Raw genomic sequence first — 25,268 nt, 5'->3', positions numbered from 1 at the left:
TTATGACTGAGCTCAGCAGCAGCAGCAGCTCTGCTCTCTCTGTTCTGATAGGAAGGGGAGGGGGGACTTTCCCTCTCCATCCCACTGCTGTTTCAGGGGCGCGCATCCTCACATACACACACACACACACACACACGGCACGGCAAACCTGCCCTGAGTGCGCGGTGTGCGGTGCGTCGACGGCGTAGACAATGTTCCTGAGTGGTCGTGTTTGACCGTGATGATGGCTCCGTTAAGATGACTGATACACGGGTGATTTGAAGGCTGCGGCTCACCGGCATGGATGCCCGTTGTCTGAAGAATTAGCCTTTATGGATTGGAGCTCGTCATCGGCGGAGCTGACCTGGGGACAGTCAGAGAGGTGAGGAGAGGCGTGCGTGCGTGCGCGTGTGTCGCTCTTTGGGCATTTTAACATAACCATCACGGTTCGATCTTTGATTCGAGGTAATCACACACACTGTGTTGATGTTAATGCCACTTGTGTGTCTAACAATAAGCACTAACAATAAAGGCCTTTCCTCCACAAAGGACGTGACTGTGTCAACACAGTGGCCATCTGCAATTCTCTGCATGCTTTACAGATCAGTGAGAGCCATGAAGCCATGATCGGTGATTTCGGTTCAGACACCGAGTGTCGTAGTGCGCCACATGCACACTATTTTTACCCTCGTGCTTTCATGATCGGATTTTCCTCTGAGGTGTAATTGCATTCAAAGAGGCTAATTTGACCCAATTTGCGCTGAAGAGCACTCCGCAGTACAGTGACACACGTGTCCAGTTGTGTGTGTGTGTGTGTGTAGGTGATTGTGTCAAGGAGACACTTAACCAGAGCCGGACCAAGACTTTATGGGGCCCAAAGTGAAAATGTGATTTGAGCCTCTTTATATTGAGTACATGACGTTAATAACATTAATTATTGTGTTAGACCAACTAAAACCTGACTTCAAATACTTGTACAGTTAAACCTGTGTGAGGATAATTGGCCAGATTTCGGTCCCCGTCTGGACCTTCTGACAATCGTGGGTGACGGACGATTTTAAGATGATTTGAACAGATTATCTGGCGAAATTATCCTGTAGTGTCAGGGGTTAACGGTCATTGGACGCATCTGAGTCTTTCCAAATTCAAATTGTAAGTATTAAACATGTTTTGATCAGCGTGAGCAGAACCCCGCGTCGTTAACTTTGGCAAGCTCACCGATGAGATGCTTTTGTTTAGAACTATAACTTGTATAAACCAAGTTGACTCTGTCTTCTCAGCCATGACTTCATCCACAGTTTTTTTGTGTTTCTCAGCATAAAACATTGCACCCACAACAGCTATTATTAACTGATGACGTCTACAGTCCGGGTTTCTGTGAGATCCCAAGTCTCCTCCCTGATATTATTTGATTAAATGCCAAGTGTGTTCGTCTAGTCTGTTCTTTCTCAAGATTAAAACAAAATCTGTTACAAAGTTCGTTGTGTCTGTGGTCTCCCACGATTTTTAAAATCTAGTCAGATTTGAAAATCTGGGACAGGCTTGAGTCAGACTGAAATTTTACTCGAAGTCAGACCCAAAATAATCTGTTGGGAGTCATGTTCAAGCCTAGTCACTCCATCCCAGGCTTTGACCAGGAACCAGGAAGTCCATCCATAGAATAATAATACTAGTGAGAAAAACAAACAAATCCAGACTAGTGCATTTAGGTATTTGTTTAAATTTATTGACATTATATTGCATCTTTGTATGATTATTCTTATTTTTATTCTTATTATTAATAATAATAATAATAATAATAATATAGAATAAGGTTAGCCCTGCTGCCTCACAGCAAGAAGGTACAGACTCCTAGTCTGGGACCATCCTGTGTGATATTTGCATGTTCTCCCCGTGTCTGCGTGGGTTTCCTCCCACCATCAAAAAATTGACGTTAGAATGTTGGACACATGTGGTCAGGTTGGTCCCTTAGGACAGTGCGCTCAGTCGTCCTCCATCTGACCTAGACATTTCGGTTGTATAAATATAATTTCCTTCTTTAAGTGCTCTTGGGGGCCCCATTGTGGCCACTCAGGCCCTAAGCAGCCGCTATGTTAGCATGTGTGTTTTGCTGACTCTGCTCAACACAGAGGGCCCCGATGTAATAAGGTAAGATTCTGATCATAAAATCATCATCATGTTTTGTTCCTCTCCCATCATCATCTATGTTATTTTGTTGCTTACTGTGATACAAGGTTACTTGTTTTGATTCAGAGTTATGGCGTCCTCACTCGACTCAAACTCTTGACTCAGACCCATGGACCATGTCAGATATGTGGAGTAAAATATAGAGTACTGGTACTGCACCCACCTGGTGAATATTTAAATCTCTGGCACGCAGCAACAACTGTCTTTACATTTTGTGTCACAGCAGCTGACAGCAGGAATTTACAATGTGCAGAGTGTGGAATGAGGAGGACTGATGGGCAGTAAAGCAGCAATGTAAAAGACGCCGTGATATGGCAAAAATAGTGTTTCTCTAAGGCGACGCATGGTGTGGTCCTTGCACTGCCCTGTTTTTGTATGCTCTCGCTTTAAGGTGTTAATTTCATTATTGTATTGTTTTGTGTTAAAATGCTCTCTCAGAGCAGATTAAAGGATTAAAAAACATTCCACTGATAAGAATCTTACTTGAGAGACAGACAGTTGGGTAGTCTGTAGCTGACCCCCTGCACCCCCACCTCCACACAATCACCCTTCACTGATGTGACCCCCATTCTCCCACAGAGATGCAAATTGAATGGTGCTATTACAGTGAAAAGGTTTTAGTGGCTTTTTCCAGTTAAAGTCTCAGCTTGCAGGAATGACAAAGGCAGTCAGTGGGTGATTTTGTGTGATATTCATGCCTCTAGAAATGGAAAGGATAGGCTGCTGTGGGCGTGCGATATTTGTCACAGGTTTATTTCTCTCTCTCGCTCACTCATGTGCTAAGTATATTGATCAGTACCTTTTTTTGTTTCACTGGACAGCGCTGTGGAACAGGACGTTTCATCCAAGAACACAGGTCACATGACAGGTACATAGCTCTTATTTGAAATTTGAAATAGATTGTTAATTCTTTTATATCTGGCAATTTATTTATACATATATATATTCTCTCCTCTGTTTAGATTTGTGCAGTGATGAAACAGGCAACTCCCTTCCTCTCCAGCTGCACACACTCAAGGAGTTTGAGCAGGTAAGAGCCTTTATTTTGAATGATCACAGAGTTTGATGTCAGTGGCCCAGTCTGGTCCTCTGGTATGATAAACATCACTGTGGCTGAGTCTGATTATGGGCTCCACAGGGCCATCTTGTGGATACACGTGTTACTACATGATTTGATGACCTGATTCAGTGACGTTGCATTCAGACGCCAGAAAACACAATGACGCATGCTCAGTATGTGTCTTTAATAAAATACTGTGCTGAAAAGGAGGATGGAAAACACCCTGGACTGTCCTGGTGGTTAAAGTCTGCTTCTGGCTACAGCGTGGCCTAATTTCTCATCAGTAAAAATAAAACTGTGTAGCGTGGTTGGAATAAAAACGGTAGCTAATGACTCCCGAAAAAAATTGACCTTTTACAAAATACGTTCTAGCATGAAGATAATGGATATATGTATAGTAGATGTGCATTTGTGTCAAACAACTCATTCTCTCTAATTAACACGCTCTAATCATTGAAACAATTTGTGGACCATCCAAATTGGTTGTGGTTTTAGTTTTAGGTTTTAGTCACCTTATAATTCAAACCTATCTTAGGTTTTTTAGTCTACAGCAGTATATATAAACATTATGTGTGTATATATAAGTTATACACATATATATACAGTATATGTATAGCTTTTTACTTCTTTTGCCATTTGAAGACAACCTTCACCCCTTGAGTCCACTGTCCAGCAAAGGTCCAATGAGGAGCATCTGCCCTCTTTGTAAAAAATAGTGCCATTAACATAAGGCTGATTATCTCATACAGTCAAACAGTATGACATTGATCACCAAATCAAACACACTAATCTTCAATACTAGGGATTAAAGTTCTCCATTGCCCTGAGACAGACCGTCATCAGACGGATTTCATCTTCATGCTGGAGGGGAGGGAGGTGTGGCACTGTGTGTGAGCCCAAATGGCTGTTTAAAATATTAGATGCACAGGGTAGTACATTTTGTACAGCTTTATCCTTCGCATGAGGGTCGCTGGTGCAGACATAGGGCAACAGGCGGGGGAAACAAACACAGAGTGGTCACACTGTGAAAGCACAGTGGCACCTGCCTTTTCTAAAAACAAGCATGACAGTGTGAACATGCAGAGGCAATCTGAGTCAGGAATACCTGGATAATCCTGGTGGGTTGATAAATCGGGCGGCTGGTTGACTGTCAAATAACACTGCTTGTCTTTGTATGCCTGTCATTCAGTACTGGACTTGTCAGAATCACTGTGTGTCGGTGTTCTAGTTGTGTGCAACAATGTAACATGTAATCAATCCCCCACCAACCAAACCACTGCATCCCACTCGGCACCGAGTCAGAAGATCATTCGCTTTAATCGCTGTAATAGACACCTCACTGAACTACTCCAACTGCTGCTAACGTTTCAGACAAAGAAGTCGCGATTAAAGGTTAGATTAAAAGACAAAAGCTTCCACTGAGTCATAAGTAGTTCAAAAACACACTTTATGATCATGACGTCATGTAGAGACTGTGCTTGGTGCCCAGCCTATCTTCTCTTTGAATTATTTAGCAGCAGCATGTAATGTGACACTTTAATAGCCACACTCACGGAGAGCATCCAGATCTAATAATGACATAACCGCATGTGTAGGTTACATGTCTCAAACACATTAATGTGAGACATGATTTTAGTGAAGATGAAATCGTTTATCATGGAGCCTGTCTCCTTTCTGATTCTCTTTTGCCATTCACTCATCTCTGAGGAACATTCTGGGATTCTCTGCTCTGTGAGATTCAGGACAACCTTCCTATTAATAGCACCATGGCTCAGTGGTCCCAGCCAGCTCTCCTATTTCATCTAGCCTCTCACCTGTCTTCCCCACTCCCATCACCAGCTCTGATCACAGGGAGAATCAGTGACACATATGACAAATCCACTAAGGGACTCGGGTCTGGCAGCAGGCATGACCATGGAGGTCACCACAAAATACAAACATTTGATTTTATTAGATTATATGAATATGATCTGTGACTTGGGGACTGTATGATTTTGTGAGCCATTCTGATTAATGACAGCCATTTTGTGTCTTTCCATCGTTCCGTCTTCCATCTTCTACCGCTTTAGCCTCCACATGAGGGTCGCAGGGGGTTCTGTGCCAATCTCAGCTGACATAGGGCGATAGGCGGGGTTCACCCTGGACAATAGCCACAATATATATACTTCTTTTTTTTCATTTTACCATCTCGAGTGCCTCAGATTTTGTTGTTTCTCAAACTAAAGAGCACCAGAGGGACATATTATTCAGCACACTTGAGTAGCACTTCTCGCATGTTGTATGTTTGTTTATTGACTGCACTTATGGTTGGATTATAGTTTGGTGGACTAGTAATATTGTGGGTATAATGTTATGCCATAAAATAATGCATAGATCGTCAGTTCATCACAAGGCAAACTTACAGAAATAAACACACCTACAGTCACGTGGCTAATGCACGTAACCTCTGCATGTTTTTTGGACTCACGCACACACTGGGAGAACATGCAAACTCCACACTAAAAAGGTCCTGTGGGATTACTGTATGGCCTGGATTATTGTATAGTATCTCCGGAAAAAATGAAACCTACATAAGAACTGTGTTTCCTGGCTTGATACATTTGTTTTAAGCAGCCCAAGTTAGTTCTATTACCAGAATAAAACAAATATAATGGAGACAGTCATACCCTCAATGTAACTGAGACTAAATGGCAGTAATTGAGTGTTGAGGTTACATAAGATGGAGGCTGAGACTCTCAGCTGTTCCCTCAACAGGAATCAATCCTCAGACTCAAACAAAAATTTAAGGGGGGATAGGGTCATTTTTTAAACTGGACACATACGATTCATTCTCAAGAGAAAGTAGACAACATGAAAACATCAAAAAGGGATCTTCTTCCTCTCTCTTCATTTCTTTACCTTTCAACAGCTGTGTGTTTTGCACACAGTGAGATTTGCCTTCATATCACAAGTGCTTGTGAACCCTGAGCCTTTTTACACCCCCTCCCTCCCTCTCTCCCTCCCCCCCTCTCTTCTCCCCTTCCACCCATCATGTCCCTTGGCAGTCTGAAATTCCAGGGATGTCTCCTCCAGTAAGATAAGCCGCTGTCCGGTCTCATAGTAGACCAGATCTCACCATGGAGCTGACATGGCTGCATCTCTGACCGTCCGGGCTGCAGAGTCGCCCTCTGCACTGCAAACGCCCTATTAGACTTTAGTGTGTGTGTGTGTGTGTGTGCGTGTGTGTGTGAATGTCTTAGTTTTTAAGTGTGTGTAAACGTGTGGTTTTGTAGATGGTATCTCAACGGCCTGTTAGAAGCTGGGATGCTGCTTTGTAAATATTTGTACAGCATCATGCTCTTTTGGAGAAGGAGGTAGCATGTCTAACGGTTACCTGGCTCTAATACAAGGACATGGCAGGACAGTCAGTGTCCTTTAAAATGGACTCTGTGTGCCCATACAGTACGGAGACGTCGTCAAAAACGACGACCGTTTATTTCTGACCTATACATACGGACATGTGGAGAAGTGTCAGTGCTCTCTGATGGACATGTCTAACGGTTACCGAACTTTGTCACAGCACCTGAATGACCTGAAGAAGGAGAACTTCAGCCTCAAGCTCCGCATCTACTTCCTGGAGGAGAGGATTCAGCAGAAGTACGAGGAGAGCAGTGAGGATGTTTACCGCACGGTGAGTACAGCTCCCACGATGTATGAGGACGTTAATGTCAATCTGATTGATTGATGGTGAATGAGATTATGCTCTTCAGTAACATTACCACACTCACATGGTTAGCATTAGTTCATTTGTGCTTTGTTGAACAGCCGAGTAGGTACTTTGGTACCTTCAGATGATAACTTTATTAATACAGTCCAAAAGAGGCAATCACCCACTTTCACTGTGTGTTGACGCAGCTGAGGTGGTGGGACCCGTCGGGTGTTTGTTTTACCAAGTGCTTGCCACTAGTAAAGGACTACACAACTTTAAATCACTTTGTGCGTGTGTGTGTGTGTGCTTGGTTTCCAGTCACATTTCTGTGGCAGTGTTTTGTCGTCTTATACTGAGGTTTATGACAATTGAATGTCCTTTATTAAGACAGACATAAAGGATTTCTCAGACAGACTGACATGTGGCAGAAATGATTAAAAACATGTTTTAATCATTAAACATGTTAAACATGTTTAAGTACCTTTTATAGCTCTTTCTTTATAGGTTAAGTCAATATTATTTTATATTTAATAGATTACACAGTTACAGAAACAATAGTTATACTTTAAAAAAAAGTTACAGTCCTACATTTTTCATATTTATCTTTAGTAATGTCCCTTTCCAACAAAGATCCTACTGCTCTATTGAAATACATACATTTGTTCCAGTGTGATTTTTATATTATATCTCTGCAACGACCTCTGCTGCCAAACAACAACACAACTCCATGTTTGGAGCTTTTGTAGAGAGGAGTGTGGCAGAAAAATAGGGCAACATTTCTGCCTTGAACAGTAAATAGAGCTGAGTGTTTGAGTGTGTGTAGTGTGCACCGACAACAAGGTGACCCTGCTCAGCTAATGTCTGTTTACATGAGCCACTCGGAGCATTTCAAACTCTTCCCTCCTCCCTTCATTCCAAATCCCTGCAGCTAATTGACATGGTATGAGAAAATGAAACATCAGCTGAACAAGTCCTCGATGTCCAGACTCTTAATGTCCATAGTTACTGTTTATCAGCACTGACTATGTAAAGTGCATGGAGCATGAAAAAATAACTCATATGGTGCTGCTAGTGCACTTTTTTATATTTTATCTACAAGATCTACAGAGAACTGTTTTCTGAGCCAGGCAGAAGTAGTCGAACTGACTCAGATCTGTAACCAATCCTGCTCTAGACTGAGCCCCAGACCCTCCTACTTCATTTGCATAGGACACAGAAATACCAACATAAATACATGTGTGAATAAATAAATGAGTAAGAGAAATAAATGAATGAATGAATAAATCTAATTATTTCAGTACTTATTTATTCATTTTGAGTATTTATTGATTTGACCCTAACCCCTAACCCTAACCCACAGTGGCTGAACGTTAATCATTGTAATCACTTTTTTTTATTGGAGACTTAATCATTGCACCATTGTGTTATCAGACCTGAGCTGCTCGTAGGAACATAGTGATCTCTCCCCGACACTATTTATAGAGCCGGCTTGACTCCACTGATTTATTTAGCACATGTATGCTTACGAGGATCAATATGACACAAGACACACTTTGTTACGTGTGTGTGTGTGTGTGTGTGTATCCTTTCACTGTAGGATGTATTGCAATGGCTTATTTTGTAAATTCAGTCAAATCACTTCAATACTCACATTACGATTTAGGCATGCTATTTGAAATAAATGGTAGTAAATTGTTATGTTGGTTTTAAAGTACCAGTACCAAAGGTATTTATTAAGAGCAGGGGCAATATTCATTTGTATGCTGTCTTATTTATATCATGTGTATTGTATGTTCTTTGCTGGCTGTTTGTTGTCTGCTGTCTATTGTTCGGCAGCTGTTGTTACCCACTATTGCCCCCCAAAATAATTGTGTCATAAAGTATATTTTATCTGATTTGACTGGTATTACTTTTGCATAGATGTTAAGCAAATCATTTGTACATAATATATATATATACTTTTTTTTTTTACTTTAAAATGATAATGTTTCATGTCAGTTAAAGTTGAAGGTCCAGTGTGTAAGAATGACTGAGGTTTAACAGTAAAACTGCAGGTTGTAAGAAAGTTATTTATTTCTCCTGCAGAAACATGGCAGCACAAGCTGGCTGCCTCTGTAAAGCAACCTATGTCAAAGCTACAAAGTGATTATACACTATTGTACATATATTTATGTTCAATTTCTGCCAATAAACGCTCCAAAATGTTACACACTGGACCAGATATTAATCTTATCTCCATAATAAAGCAGAATGATTATGCTTATACAGGTATGTGTGTGATACACTGATGTACGATGATATACGTATGTGTCAGTGCAGTCATCTTTCTCCTCCTTCACTGAATGGTTATTAGTGAATCTGTTGCTGAGGCCCAACAGGCCAGGAGGGACAGGAATAGCAGGTGCACTGTGATGGGTCTAACTGTCTATATTTAGAGTTGTTTTCAAGATGGGACTATGTCTCTCTTAGTGTAAACCACTTTGACACAGACAGAGAAATACATGGACATCTCACATGTGTGCTACATTATTTATTGTTGAAGCACTTGGATTAGCAGTTGCTATAATTAGCTTTGCGGAATGCTACATATGTTGCATGTAGGGCTGCAACTAATGATTATTTTCATAATAAGCAAAGGTTTGGTTCCCAACACTGGAAATGTTAATGTATTCAGTTCTTCTTCTTCAGCCTACACTCAGCCTAGTTTACTATTCAAGAAAAAAAATGCAGAAGTTTATTTAATTTAAATGCATGTATTATTTTTCATTTCTGCTTTTGTATTTGTCTTGACTGTTGAATATGAACCAAAATAAGTGTCTTTTATTTGCATTGATTGGAACACCATGTGTTCTCTAGTCACATGTGCAGGACAAATGTACCTGTACTATGTGTATATGTTGTGTTGAGCATTCATAGAGACTTTCAGAAATATGGTTGTTTAAAAAAAAAAGTTAGGTTGATTTCATTCTAAGAGGGTTACGGCACGAACATATAGGGACAGGGACAGTGGGAGGACAGCAGACTTGGACATGCATGTCCAACATTTCTAGCATGGAGACAAATCTGAGCTGCAGTAACACACTGTTGGTGGCTGAAGCAATAACAGCAATTATCTGATCTGAGTGCATCACTCAGACCGACAGATAAACTGTTCTCTCTCTAAGGTCAGAATGGAAAGAATGGGCCCCACCATTCCCCACTGTTTAAATCTTCTAATCCACTGTAAGAGTTCTGATTGGCCCACAAATGTCCCCCCATGGAGCCAAGCAGGTAAACAAACTGCAGAGTTTAGCCTTTGGACTCTCAGTGCTGAGTATCTGAGCTGCCCCGAGTCCTCCAGCTCTAAATATACCAGCCATGACAGCACGGTCAGATGCTAATGATACACAACACCCACCAGCCGGGATTCACACAGCAACAACACCAGAGAAGAAGAAGAAGAAAAAAGGAGGATGAGATTCGGACAAACACAGTGAAGATAGAAACAATGATTACTTCTCAGGTTTAGACAGGAAGACGGACTGTACCTGCAACATTTGACATGTATTATCCTCATAAAGATTTGAGGCAATCCAAATGAATTCAGTTTTGCTATATTGTAGGGATGGGAATCGGTATCGGTCAGTATCTGTATCAGTATCGGTCTAATATTGGTCAAAATCACTGGATCGGATATCGGACAGATAAAAATGTAGAATTCGATACAATCCAAAAATCCTACATAGACTGTAAAAATGAACATAAAAAGCAGCAAAACCATTTTAGCTGAGTCAAGTTTGGGCTGTTTTCTTGATATTTGTTACACAAATGTTGAAATGACTCAGCACAAATGTGTTGTTCACAGCTTTGTGCGTTCATAAATGCTCTAAAATGACTGTGTCGGAATAATATTGGTATTGGTAGATACTCCAGTGTCTGATATCGGTACCACAGTCCTGATTGTGAGTGGGTGAAAGATTTCTTGAAGATTTCAAGTATTTTCTCGTCCACTTAGACAGTCACAGATGGCACTGAAAACTAAAAGGCAAGAGTAAAACTACATACACTAATTGTGTTAATAAGCATTGTGCCAGATGCAGTGGCTATAATGACAATTTAAGTTGTGCAGATTAACTTGCAGTTTGTTTTCTTTATATTAGAAAGTCTTAGTGCCATATGTTGTGAATGTGCCTGTGGACAAATAATATGCTGAGAACGTCTGGTGGTGCACAGACAAAGTGGGAGGACCATGTCGAATAATAACGATGATTGACTGACTTCACTGTTCTTCTTCGTCTGTTGCAGAACATCGAGCTGAAAGTGGAAGTAGAGAGCTTGAAGCAGGAGCTCCAGGAAAAACAGCAGCTTCTGGACAAAGCCCTGTATGTATTAATACTAATCCTCTACTCTGTCAGTGTGACCTTCAGTCTAACCACAGACTAGACCAACGACAGTGTGTATAAATACGTCCCGTTACATCATTGTTTTCTTAGTGCAGTGTATAGTGTGCATCGGGCACATACTCTCAACAAATTACTGCAGCGGATTAGGATATTTACAACGCAGATGAAATATCTGCTGTGTTCAGTATTTATCTGTCGCGTGTCTGATATGTGTGGTTGTGCACTTTCCTCCATGGAAGGTAGCGGTCGTGTTTAAGCTGGGATTCTCTACGTAGGTCGTGTTTTATTGTTGTTCAATTGTTTAATCTAATAACAACCTCCTGACTCGGATTGTTGTATAAACGGTTAGTTATGTCTGCATGATGTGATGATGTCTTTTATACAAGTTTGATTTTACTCCATGTTGTCATTTTATAGTGAGGGAAACACTGGTGTGAGCCTGAAAATGCTGCAGGGCGTTAATAATCTTAGATGTGAAGACATTGTTGAAGCTTTTGCTGACACTCACACAGTATTGTCCTCACACCCCGCGACTGTCGGCCCTGAACGACTCTGACATGAAGAGAGAATCATTACTCGCTACTGAAAGTGTTGACAGATGCTGGTTAAAGGTCATGCTTGTTGAACTTTAAATTCATCAGCATCATCATTGGCATCATTTGCAAAAAAGATACACAGGCTCTCATTACTTGTCTCTATTTTAGTCGCTGTTGTCGCTCCCTTCCTGCACATCCTTTACTTTGGTTTTATGTTACCTGATGTGAGAAAACGGACTTTCTGCTATACTCACATAACAGACCCCTCGAAAATGTGTTTCATGAAAAACACATTTTCAGTCGTGTCAAAGTTCAGCTGGAACAGTGATGTGTCTGATTGGTGGAGCTCATCGTTACCGTGGCAATGTTTACCACAACTGCAAAAATCAGATTTTTAGCATTAACATTACATTAACAGAACCATGTGCACCTTTTCTGCATAAATTACAATATACTACAATACCTTATCAAATACAAGTTTAGATTCATGACAAGGTGCTGAAAAGGTGTCATTTGCAATGGTTTATGAGTGTTTTTTAGTCCTTTTTTTTATTTTCCAATATATTTTCTTTGGTCCGATTTCAGTTTTAATGGCCATGACTGATCCCATTATTTTATTCAGATTATTAAATGTTATATTATTATAATAAATACATTTTTGGGAGAAAAAAATGGTAATTTACAGCTCATCTATCCTCATCCATAAATGGAAAACATTGTAAATTTGATGTAAAAAGAAGTAAATACATTGATCTTCCGTCATCAACCTTTAATCACAACATATTCTAATTTTCACTTCAAAGAAAGCCTCTCTTGCTAAAACACCCCGGTGCTGTAAACCCAGACTGAAGATCTCGTCCACTACACATAAAGGACACGTGTCCATGAGACAGACTTTGGTATTACTCAGACTGGTTCAGAATATCTCAGTTATTTGAGCTGTTGCATGTGGTGGACCGAGTTAAAAATGTATGTCGAGAGCGTCCAGAACGGGAGTCATGGGCGACAGAGTGGCGTGTGCCATTCTGGGAGAGGGAATTCTGGGATTGTTGGAGGACTAAGTGATATAGACAGATGCTCGCACCGTTGGAATCCAAAGACATGAGATAAACACTTACGTCATGAGCTGCAGTTGTTGGAGAAGACAAAGACACGGGATGTTTTAAGGCATCAAATATTCATCATGAATTTATGACTTCTCCTCCGGGATGGTACAGCTAATGATTTACCACTAAAATACATTCTTTGAACCTTCACTTAAGTCATATAAGTGTCTGGTTGAATCCTGCTTAAGTAATCCTTTCAAATATGCCTTTTGGATTCCTGTCAAAAACAATCGCAATTAGATATTTATTCAAACTCGTTCAGGCCTAGTTCAAACCTTTGTCACTACTGTCTATCTGACTGATTTCTCTTATTGTTTAACTTATTCGTTTGAGACTTATTAAGTCTTTCTCGTTGATAGCACATCTGCAGAGAGCTTGACCAATCACAATGAAGCAGAGCTGCAGAGAAGATGTCAGGAGAGACAGCAGGAAATCGATCACATGCAGCAAGTGCTTGAGACCAAGATTCAGCTCCTGCAGGAGGTCAGTCCCCCTCGTTCAGCCGTTTAAAGTCACGCAGAGCTTCCTCAGACTTTCAGATTATAACCACTTCACTTGTGTGTGTGTGTGTGTGTGTGTTGTAGGAGGCCCAGCTCGCACGCAGCGAGGCAGAGCGGATGGTCTCACTGGCTGGATCACACTCCCAGGCCTCTGTCCTCTCCTTAGACAACCCTATGGAGGACATCCCAGAGGATGAGAGCCCTCCAAGCATCCTGTCCCCATCCAGCACCAACAAAGACAGGTGCAATATCAAACTACATCCATCTCCAATATCCTAGTACCACTCGTCATAAATTGTGTTTAATCCTGGGAAAATGGGTTTTTCATCAACTTCTGGATCGTATGATTGCAATGTATGCAGGTTTTAATATTGGTTTTGGCTGCGCTCGGCAATAATGGGATGGAGCTAAGTTTATATTTGTTTGCTTCATTTTTTTTTGCAGCAATACCTCATTTGCACTGTAACGCACATTCATCTTCTGGCCGAGAGCTATTAGTGTTTGCCGCCAATGTTTACAACTTGGGACAGCGCCCAATCCTCTGTATTTTATCAATCAGATCAAGTGAAATTAAAATGATTCAAAGAGCAATGAAAGTTAAAGATACAAAAAAGTTGCCACCATCACCGAGGCATGGTGCTGTTTTCCATTTTGTTTGTTTTTTTCCTCTGACACACACAATTCACACACAGGTGTCACAGTCATGAAAGAAACAACCACTCACGACTTTTTTTAGCAGCTTTACCTTCAAAGATCTTAATTTTAATGTGAAAGAAGCTCAAGTGTCACTGACTTGTCTTGTTCCTGTCTGTCTTCAGGTTGATAGAGGATCTGACCAAAGAGCTTCGCTCCAAAGAGGCTCTCATCTCAGAGCTCAGCGGAGAGAAGACGACGCTCACGCTCAGGGTGGGAGAGCTGGAGGGACAAGTGCAGGAGCTGTCTTCATCTCTGCTGCAGAAGGACAAGGATGTGGAGGTATGGATGTCCCCTTTAAGTGACAAACAACAAACAACAGAGACTGTCATATACCTTTGTATAACCCGGGGAAGCCTTTTAACACACAGTTTCTCCTTCATGGAGAGTATGTCAGTTATATGAGTGAAGAACACACATCAATTACACCACACTTTCATTATTACCACGTTCTTCAACATGTTTTTCTGGTCAGACCGGCTGCTCATGGAGCATATGTGACATTCCTCTGCCTTTTTTTAAACAGCTATTCGTGTAGGTCACAGTTTACACGCTGACGTATGCAGATGCATATGAACGTACCGACATACTCTCGCACGCACCAAAAATAAACCCCAAAAACATGAGGTCATCTGATTTATCCACTGCTGTATCTGTATATTTTAGTATGTACAGTAGATTTATAGTCTCCCCTCTCTTTTTTTCACAGTACTATCAGGAGGAACTTGGTCAAGAGAGGCTGCGCATCGAAGAGGAAATGCAGGTACGTGAATCCCTGAGATGGATCTCTTCAGTCGTTGTAAACAAAACACCGTTTGCTCTTTGTTCTTCACGTGCTAGGCCCACAGTCTGCTTTCACTGAGTGTCAGAGCAGCATCACTTTTCACATCACTGTAGAGCTGCAGAGCACTGGATTGGACAGACTCTGCCTCCTTATGGAGAAGTGACACATAGCATTGTAAGGAGCTGAGGACTTTAGATATAACATGGCACGAGCAGCATTTGAATCATTTCACCCACTGATCATTTACGGACCACGCGGAAAGAAAATGATTTATTTTACAACAGTTGATTCTGAGCAAATGATTTACAACTGTTTTTTTGCTAGTTTAATACTACATCGTTAGGAACAACATTTTTCTGGATAAACATTTGAGTTGAATTATGAAGGAAGGAGCAGGATACAGAACATGATGACTTATAATACACCACTCAGTCAATACAGTCTATTCTACAATTTGCCTAATCCCTAAATCTGCATGTGTTGGAAGGGTTGGGAGGAAACCAGAGAAATATAATACACCATTGACACAAAAAAAGAGCAGCATACTGTTGGAATAATCTAGTAATTTACCAGATTCATAAAGATGACCAAAAGGCACTTTTTTTTCCTCAGGCTGCCCAATAAATGAACACAAAGTAAACTAGTGTGCAGGAGTATGCTTGTTGTTTGTGTTGCTCGGCAACAGTCAAGTCGGCTCTGTCGATGGTCTATTTGTTGTTGGTGGAGCCAAATAATTGATTAAATGTAAAAACAAACAATCTGTTGTAGCTCCTCACTGTCAAGAGCAATAATAGACTGTGTTTGTTGTACAACATCAGTCTCAGTCTCTCTCTCTCCGGCGATATTGCTTGCTGATTAAAATGTGTTCAGCTTGTCACAGCTTGAGTGTACGACTACAGACATTCAGTGAAACAGTTTTGTCCTGATGAGTAAGTGCATCTAAAACTCACATTTAGAGCAGGAGCACGACAGTGACAGAGATTATCACACCTGCGGGCGGAAGGAGTATTACGCGATGCTCCCAGTGAAAGTATTTATTTCATCAGTGTAAGTGCCACAATCTCATTACATTTACAGGCTTCACCTGCACTGACATCCCACGGGACACATGTCTCCCCAGATACATGTCTCTCTCTGTCTCTCTCTCAACCCAGAGTAATAATCATAACAATAACTGTAGCATAACCAGTGTAGTGTTGGTTCATGTCATTTGGATATGGCCCGGATGTGTCACAGTGTTTATTTGCCAGTATATTTGTTGTCTCCATGTTTTAACTTGTAAATCAGGTTTGGATGAAGTATGTAAATGTGCTCACCACTGCACACTTTGTTCAATGATGGACATGGACATGCACTGTTTATGAAAGACATGTAGTCGCCAAGGTAACGGTGGGACTTTTTGCTATTATTATATTATAATTTCCATAGGATGAAAAATCTGTTGTGTTGGCATGTTTAGGGTTTATGTACGCGAGGAAAACACGTTGTTGTAAAACAACAAAATAACAATAATTCAGTATATGTATATAATGTATCATACAAATCATATATATACACATTCATAAGTTCATGTGAGGATCTGTGTGTGTGTGTTTGCCTGGTATTCCTTATGTTGTGGGGACCTAAATCTGTTTACACAGTGGCATTATGGGGACCTGTCTTCCTTATGGAGACAAAAATCAAGTCCCCATAACATAAATGACTACATTTTAAGGTGAAGACATGTTGAGCTGAGGCTGAGGTCAGGGTTAGGATGAGAGTGAAAGTCTCCAGGAAATGAATGTCAGTCAATGCAATGTCTTCTGAAGTGATGGAAACCAGGGTGTGTGTGTGTGTGGACACATTCCCATGGGGTGCCCTCTTTCACATGTGATGCAGGCATCTTACTGGTTAGCAGTTTTGTGGCTCTGGTTTCAGCGGGGTTGTCGATAGGTCAGGTTGACCTTAACGTGATCTGTGACCCCCGATGCAGATAAATCAAGTTGTGTCGTTTCAGGGGGACGCCCACCACAAAGGCTCCTAATTAGTTCCACGGGCTGGGAAGAAAACAAGAGCCAGGATTGATTGTTAAAACACTTTTTGAAATGCACTTTATAATGTAGACATGTATAAACATTAATTATTATTTAGCACAGAATGTTCATGGCTGGGCTGTGTCCAGCGCTGGTGCCTCATCGCAAGAAGGTTCATGTGTATGAATCCTGGTTAAACTGAAGCCTTTCTGTGTACAGTATGCATGGGTTTTCTCCGGCTTCTTCTCACAGTCCAAAGACATGTAGAGTGGAGTTAGGTTAGATGGAGTGAGTGGGAATTGTTGTCTCCTGGTTTGCTGGCTGAGGACGAACCCAGTGAGAATTTATTGGATATTCACGGGGGAGCAACTCCAGTAAATGCAAAAAGACAAAGTCTATGGGGAAAATGCCTACTTCTCACATTTCTTAACATTTTTCTGAGGAGTTAATGGTCCCAATTGCTACTTTCATGTTATGAAAGCACAGCACGTATGAGTGGACACCCACATCGTCCAGGAGGTGCCTGATTGCAGGTGACATCTGTGAACATCAGGTTACAAAAACTGTCTTGGTGCTGGATTGGTTCCAGCTGCCGTTTTAACACTTGAAAAATTGCTTTTTTAATTCAGCTGGATTCCTCTTACATTACTCTTGTAAAATATCTGCCTTGAAAGTGACTTAAGCCTATGAATTAAACTTCAAATAATCAATAATCGAGGACCACAAAGCAGACTTATGGACTCTGTCCTGAAACACCAGGAAGCGCTTTCAGGGTGAAAGCGTATGAACGAACGTCACTGGATGTTTTTCCATGTTTTATCTGAGGGGAAGTCACACTGTAGCTGCATGATCCGGGACCCATGTGCGCCCTCAGGAAAACAAAAACTGTGGTCACTGCAGGGACAAAGATGCACAGTCAAATGCAAGAGAAAGACCTGGCTGTGGGATCGTCACAGTCAAAGTGCCACTGAAATATCTGCACCATGACGACAGGAAATATTGACAACAATAATCCTGAAGCAAGAGCATGTTTTACACTCTGTGCTGGTGAAGTTACACCAGCCTATCAAAACTAATACACAAAGCAGTATGACTAAACTGTATATTATATCTTCTACATATTAAATTCCATTTTTGTCAATTGTTTCAATTAGGACAGATCATTTAATTATGTATTTAGTTATGAACCAGTCCTGTATTTATTCCTGTATTTATATATCATAACCTAATCATTATTATCTTTGATTAAACCAGTTGGTGTGCTTTGTAGTTCAAAATAGTGTGCAGTTCTATATACAATTGTTAGTTACATACACCAGTAGTTTCTAAAGTGTAGTTATTAGGCCATGTGTTGTCATGGTGACTGACCATTTTGTGAAAGTAGATTTTTAGTTGGAATCAGTGCTGTAACGGATTAAGGATTATTGATTAATATGTTAATGTTTTAAAAATAGATTGGTCTTAAAATAATGTATTTATTCTAATGTATTTAAATAGCATATTACAATAAGTATAAGGTAAAATACTATACAATAATAAATATTGTTACAATGAGTAGATATTTGAAGACAGATTATATGTCTAAGTCTCAGTTGTATTTAATTTTCAGGGCGTCACTAATGTCATCATCACCATGATGCTACTCAGTTTTGAGCTGTTCAGTGAGGCGAACCGGGCAGGGGGAAGTTACAGACTCCCAGGGGAACAACGCTCCTTCTTTTTTAACAATAAACCACCAAATGAAGCTTATCTTCGCTGTATCTGTGCTCCATTCGTCATTGCGTGTCACATTAAATACGTATCAGTGAGTAGGACTCACAGTGAATGTTAAATCGTCCTCCTCCGTGTAGGATTGCACCGGGCTTCCCCACCCCCGTGTTTCCTGAATAGTTCGCTCCGCCGCTGCAGGTCTGGTCGAGCCAGCCACAGCCTTATCTGCCCGAAGGATCTCCGTCCGCGCGCAGCTCAGGCTCGCGGTCTCCGTGTCTCCGTCTGTGGTGGTCGGTGGCGGCACTGGAATAAATGAGGAGTCCGTTCTTCCGACGCAGATACCGGGGAAAGACTCAGACGACCGTCCCGGGACGCTTGTTATTGCTCCGTGTCCGTCTAAAGGGCAGTGGATTATTATCGATCACTGCTGGTGATGGACGTGACAGCAGCGGTGCGGTGCAGCGCGTGTGTCCGTGATGATGCAGAGGATTGTGCGGTGCTCTGTTGTCGGGGAAATGTTGAACATTTCTGCGGATAACATAAACCATTAGTATACCTGGGTGTGCGCCATTATTCCCCACGCACCTGCACCTTCAGGAAATGATCCTGTGATTCTGAGGTGATGGTGACACAACAGTGTCTTAGTGTTCGTGACATTCATTAACATCAACCAACAACAACCACCTGTGCTACCATTTTGTACAAGCCTATTTTGTTTCTACCTCTTTTTATTTATCTTAAAGTTTTTGAATGAACTGTCATTGTAAGGAAGATTTCCTCTACATCACAAGCTTTTATTGTGATATGTTTGTGTGTGCTGTTTTTTTTGGATGGAAATCCTCATAATGAGCGAGGCGTCTTCACACTAGAGCAAATGAGACATTGTTTTCCAAACCTGGATGAGAATAAACCTGTGGAATGCTTGATCTCAAGATGAAGGAAACGTGTCGCATCTGTGGCCGTGAGCTCTGCGGTAACCAGAGGCGATGGATTTTCCACCCGACCGCCAAACTCAACCTGCAGGTGCTGCTGTCCCACGCTCTGGGGAAAGAGCTGACCCGGGACGGCCGTGGAGAGTTCGCCTGCTCCAAATGCACCTTCATGCTGGACCGCATGTACCGCTTTGACACGGTCATTGCTCGTGTGGAGGCCCTGTCCATCGAAAGGTTGCAGCGGCTCCTGCAGGAGAAACATAGACTGAGACAGTGCATCGGTGGACTCTATCGGAAAACAAATTCCGAGGATGGAGCTGTAACAGTGGGTGGAGGCGAAGAAGGGCCAGTTGATGGCATGGTGGACTTTTCAGGCCTCGCTCATGCAAAGTACTGTGCCCTGCTCCAGGACGACATGGTCTACTCTTTGTACGAGTCTTGGGCTGACGACAGCCTGGACTGTCACCATCACCACCACCACCACCACCCAGCAGGTCCAGGGTCAGAGGTTACAGTTGCAGGCTCACAACGCTGTCTGTCCAGCACTCCCAGGAGGTGCCAAGGATGTTCCTACTGGAGAGTGACAGACTCTGATTATGAGGCTGTTTGTAAGGTGCCCAGGAAGTTGGCACGGAGTATTTCATGTGGCCCGTCAACCAGATATTCAGCCAGTGTTATCGGAGGCAGTGTGGTTGGAGGGGTGGGAACTGCTGAAGAAGAAGAAGAAGACAGAAAAAGTGTGGACAATTCAGAAGAACCCCCATCTTCTTTAACTCTGGTCCCTGGTTCTCAGGACCCCTCAAGGAGATCAGACAGTGATCGCACACTGGCTGGACATGCCAGCTCCAGCCCCTCTGTAACATCTCTGGAGACAGCTGAGGAGTATGTCCAGCCTACAGCCATAACAGATGGTCCTCTGAGTTCCCCTAGGGAACCCATGGATGACCGGATATTTGACTCCCTCTCTGAAGAGCACATGGGAGCCCCACACAGTCAGTCCTCATCTGGGCTCAGCCTCTCTCTGTCCCTGTGTTTGCTGCAGAGCTATAGCATCTACCGGCCAGTCAGGACCTCCAAGGGGAGCAAACTGCCAGTACTGCTCAGACGGAGCTTCAGTAATGGAGGCACAAGGCTGGGATACTCGGATCCTGCCTTTGGAATTACTTATGGAACTCCAGACAAGGAAAGAGACAACAGCATGCCAGTGCCTGGGCTGGAGACCCCTCTGATCAAGCTGGAACAGGATCTGAACATGGCTTACATGGCGGATCTTTTTGAAGATTTGTACAAAGAGTATCCTCGCCCACCTCCCCACCAGGTATTAAACCTTGATGAGGATAGTGATGAGGCTGAAGTCTTCCACTACTGTAGAATGATAGCACTTGGTGTGGGAGGGATAGTCTGCATTATCTGCAACACTAAACCACCCTAACAGGCTTGGATGTTTGACATACAAACAGTGACGCCGTCCCACAAAATGATCATTTTCACCATTTTTAAGCTGGGTTAGCCATATGATCCAGCTGTCAGTCACTGAAAAGCTTTTCCTCATGAGCATGTAAACTGTAGTGGGCTTTTTGCAGAGTTGTCTGTGATTCAATTCATAACGTGAGTGCTCAGGTGTGTGGGTAAGCAGTGACACACAACATGACCTAATTACCTTATAGCGTATGTGTGCACTAAGGGGTCAGTGGTCATGGCAACAAAGTAGAAAATACAGAATATAGCGTAAAAATTGATGGATCCACAGTGACATAATATGATGCTGTTGAATACTCTGCAGCATGAACACAGCCTGCAGACAAAAAAGTCTCCCTGTTTTTCCAGTTATAAATGATGTTGCAGCACAGGATTTTCTGCCTCAATACACAAACACAAAGATGCAAAAAAAAAAAAAGCTAAGCTAAGTTAATATTTATCTTTTTATTGCCACAGTGTTGAAACAGCGATAATTTTACTAGGACTAGGAATATTTAATAAGAGTGTGTGATGTTGGTGAAGGGACGGCTGACTGAAGTAGGTTAGATGCGGGGAGACGGTAACACAAAGTGACCCCACCACTGGCCTATTTTCACTCGGAGACCTTGAGGCAAAGTGATCCACGCAATGTCAGACCTCCCTGTCATGGCTACTACAGTATCATTATTTAATCTCATCTATATGCAATGACATCTCCATGAATAGATGTTTAAGTCAGAGTGCATCATATTGTTTTCTGTCCTCTTAGCTTTTGAGAGTTGGCACTGTTTAACACTGGTTATGTAAAGACAATAGTAGCACAATGCAGTTTGAACCCACTGAGATGTGCTAACTCATGCGTGCAGATGCTCACGCACCACTCAAGAGGTTCTCTCTGCATCTAAGCCTTTTATAAAGTCCACACATGAATGAGCACAGTCTTACACAACCCACTGTGAAAATGAAGCAGCCCCTGGCCTCAAAATATTGGTCACATTACAAAGCCAGCAGTTTGTCGATTTGGTGTCTGTTAACTCTCACTTCCTGCATTATTGTCCTCGTTCCAGAGTCTTGTCGAGGAGCAGCAAAGCCAGCTGAACCAGTATGAGTGTGCGGCCGGTCAGTGTGTGAGTGAGCTGCAGAAGGCCCAGCTCCAGGTCCAGTCCCTGCAGGCCAAGATCCATGAGAGCGAGGCCAATAACATGGTATGACACATGGAAGCGCCACATTACAGTTGAATTTGTTTGAAGACCTAACAATGACCTCTGTTTCTGTCTGCAGAAGCTGCAGGAAAAGCTGAATGAAATGGAGTGTGAGCTGCGTTCACTTCGCCAGGCGGCTCACAGTCAGGAGAGAACCATCCAGGGCCTCACCGAGTCTATTGGTACAAAAGACAGTGAGGTGCGTGTGTTGCTGTTTTTTTGAATAAAAGGGCAGGAAGATATACAAGATATGGAACGTGTTCTTGTTGAGAAAGTGCTCATACATGCGATTCACTGTGGTGTCAGGCTCAGGAGCTGTATCAACTCATCGAAGGGCAAAACGCCACTCTGTGCAAGCTGCAAGAAATAGCCCATCGCAACCAGCTCACGCAATGCAAGGTAAGGCCTGATTAACACAAAGACATCATGACGTTGCTCTTGGAGCATGAGTAGCTTCTGCATATTTGCATGTTTTTGGTGAAAACAAGCGGCGAGCGGCACTAGTCTCCAGTGGCGCTACTGCTGCAGCTACGACTCATGGGTGAACATGGAAGACACTACTCACTCACATCTCCTACAGTACATCTACTGTGTTATCAGAGGAGTAAGCTGTGAGTCATGTTTCTGAGGAGGAGGATGATGATAATAATGCCAGAGGAGCTGTTGAGGAGGTAGAGACTCGAACGATGCAGGCTCATCTGCATAATGTAGTTGATGCATCAGAATATGTCAGGTTGGGGTGGCACAGGCACACTTGAGTACAAGATGAGTCATCAGAACCATGTCATGACGACTTACTAGAGGTGCGAATCCAGAATTATTCTTTTGGATGAAAATTGGATTTGATTCTGTCTGTGTGACCTTGATCTGTTGTCATTCCATTTCTAGGTTCCAGAGGGGGTCAGCGAGTCCTTGACCCTCGCCCAGCTGCAGGGCGAGTTGGTGGGCATGCAGAGTTCGCTGTTCACCCTTGGGCTGGAGCTCGAGGCCAGCCAGCGGAGTCTCAGACAGAGTCAGAGACAAGGAGACGACTTAGTGAGGTTCAAGAACAGACTGAACTCTGATCTACAGGAGGCACTGCAGCACAGGGAGGTCACTGAAAAACATAACCAGGTTAGTAGTGCGTCTGTCATCATGTTATTGCGAGCGAACAATGCAGCATATGTAATATGCCCTGTCCCCCGCGCTGCAGGACTTGCACTGTGCCCTTCAGAAAAGTCGCTCTGAGCTTCAGGCCAAAGAAGCCGCTCTGAAGGAGAGCGAGGCAGAGAAAGTCTCTGTGGTGCAGGAAAAGGACAAGACCATTGCACAACTCAAGCACTCTCTGCAAGACAAGGAGCAGCAATTACAAGTAATGCACCTTGTGCATGCCTATAGTATGTGGAGACAAAGGTATGCACACATGTACAGATATCTGATGTCTCTCATATCTTTATAGGAATACTCGGATATGCTGGAAACAACAGCAAACTCCAAATCAAGAGATGCCCTGCTGGAGAAACTAAGAGAGCGGATTAAAGATAGAGACAGGGCTTTGGAGGTAAAACACAAATACACACACGCACCTAAAAATGAAAAGACAAGTCCACATGTCAAAGATCATTGTTCATATTGGTCTACAAAGCTAAACACTGTGTGGAACACAATGACTATCAGTCTAGGGTGAACAAAAATAGCAGCAGTGTGATTTTTCTCCCTCCCCTCGCTGTCTGCAGCGCTCCATCGACGACAAGTTCCGCAGTCTGGAGGAGCGTGAGGGTCAGGTGAGGAGGCTCCAACTGGCCCTCAGGGAGAAGGAACGGGACTTGGAGAGACTGCGCTGCATCCTGTCCAACAACGAAGAGACCATCACGGTATGCTTATTACACTCGATACAAAGATGAGCCCTGAGAGTTGCACATTCCAGGCGTACATTTTCACACCTGTCCCATGACTATTCTGTCAGAGTCTGGATGGTTTGGTGCGTAGTAAAGAGCTAGAGCTGGAGCAGGCGGCAGAGGCCTACAGGAACCTGCAGTGGCTGAAGCAGCAGAGTGAAGAGCAGGAGAGAAACACACTGAGAGAAAAAGAGACCATCATCAAGCAGCTGCAGGCAACTCTGCAGAGCCACAGCCAGGAGACCCAGGTAACACACACACACACACACACACACATTTAACGTGAAAGTGAAGACAAGTAACACAGGTTTGTCTACCTGAGCTGGTTTTCAAGGGCTTTGAAAAGGACACACCAAACAATTCAAGGACAATAAAAGCCATAAAGCCTTCACTCTCTCTCCCTCTCTTTATTTCTGTCTCTTTCTTTTCTCGCTGTCTCTTTGTGTGCAGGACCTGACGGCAGCCCTAATTGCCCGAGTTCAGTCTGGTCCCACTGATATTGTGGAGGAGCTGAAGGCTCGTCTGGCCCTGAAGGAGAAACTGTTCCAGGAGCTGCTGTCTGACCGTAGCCGCCAGTCTAATCATCACCAAGCACAGGTCCAGGATCTGTTCAACGCGCTCAGCTCCAAAGACCAGTATCTGCAGGTAGACCATGTCGCTGGTACTTTCACAAAAAGACATTTTGAAAACCTTTAACCGCTTCACGCCTCCTCTCTCCAGGACCACACCTACAGACTGTCCTTAGTGATCAGCGAGCGGAGCAGCCAGCTGCAGGAGCTGCGCAGCCAACTGTCGCTTAAAGAACAGGAGCTGTGCGAGGTGAGACGGGACAAGGAGAGAGACATGGGAGGAGAGACGGAGCATCTGCGGGGTCTGCTCAAAGAGAAGGAGGCCTTCATCAAGGTACCATTCCGTGCATGATTGTTTTTCCTCCTCCGTCTCCTGGATGCCTGATCTTCACAGTGTACTTTTTCTCACTAGGAGCTGATGCAGAGCCAGGAAGAGGCGATGCAGCTGTCATCTAAAGAGAGTGACGGAGAGATGAAGGCTCTACAGGAGGAGCTGCAACTGGCAATGAAGAAGGAGCGGGCGGCTCAGGTATGTGTGAGATCATGCATAACCATTGTCCTTGTGTATAATTTTCATTCTGACAGCTACAAGT

General features: G+C 42.9%; 1 protein-coding gene and 1 long non-coding RNA gene across 12 annotated transcripts in view; one reads left to right on the top strand and one right to left on the bottom strand.

Annotated features, from left to right (window-relative positions):
- Positions 1-103: 103 nt before the first annotated feature.
- LOC122771422 (myomegalin-like) overlaps positions 104-25,268 on the top strand; it is a 41,243-nt gene continuing 16,078 nt past the window's right edge. For 5 of the 11 annotated variants that reach the window (XM_044029016.1, XM_044029023.1, XM_044029000.1 and 2 more), the window contains exons 1-12: positions 18,878-20,887; positions 22,095-22,232; positions 22,309-22,428; positions 22,536-22,628; positions 23,118-23,342; positions 23,422-23,580; positions 23,668-23,769; positions 23,945-24,082; positions 24,175-24,354; positions 24,557-24,751; positions 24,827-25,009; positions 25,088-25,204. In XM_044029016.1, the coding sequence (XP_043884951.1) occupies positions 19,556-20,887; positions 22,095-22,232; positions 22,309-22,428; positions 22,536-22,628; positions 23,118-23,342; positions 23,422-23,580; positions 23,668-23,769; positions 23,945-24,082; positions 24,175-24,354; positions 24,557-24,751; positions 24,827-25,009; positions 25,088-25,204 (2,982 nt within the window). In that variant the 5' untranslated portion in view covers positions 18,878-19,555. Of the gene's footprint in view, positions 362-2,987; positions 3,035-3,128; positions 3,197-6,785; positions 6,897-11,198; positions 11,276-13,297; positions 13,422-13,522; positions 13,681-14,256; positions 14,414-14,840; positions 14,895-18,877; positions 20,888-22,094; positions 22,233-22,308; positions 22,429-22,535; positions 22,629-23,117; positions 23,343-23,421; positions 23,581-23,667; positions 23,770-23,944; positions 24,083-24,174; positions 24,355-24,556; positions 24,752-24,826; positions 25,010-25,087; positions 25,205-25,268 lie in introns of those variants that run through there. The other 6 variants (XM_044029008.1, XM_044029065.1, XM_044029032.1 and 3 more) reach the window with 2 other exon arrangements.
- Positions 14,364-18,808, bottom strand: LOC122771516. The gene is made up of 3 exons (XR_006360610.1): positions 18,747-18,808; positions 16,803-16,951; positions 14,364-14,426 (listed from the first exon to the last, which is right to left on the bottom strand). It is a non-coding gene; the product is annotated as an uncharacterized LOC122771516 (long non-coding RNA).

The sequence above is a fragment of the Solea senegalensis genome, linkage group LG1 (genome assembly GCF_019176455.1).
Source record: "Solea senegalensis isolate Sse05_10M linkage group LG1, IFAPA_SoseM_1, whole genome shotgun sequence".
Taxonomy (NCBI): Eukaryota; Metazoa; Chordata; class Actinopteri; order Pleuronectiformes; family Soleidae; genus Solea; species Solea senegalensis.
Note: the sequence above shows the minus strand (reverse complement) of the source record. Positions and strands in the feature narration are given on the sequence as shown.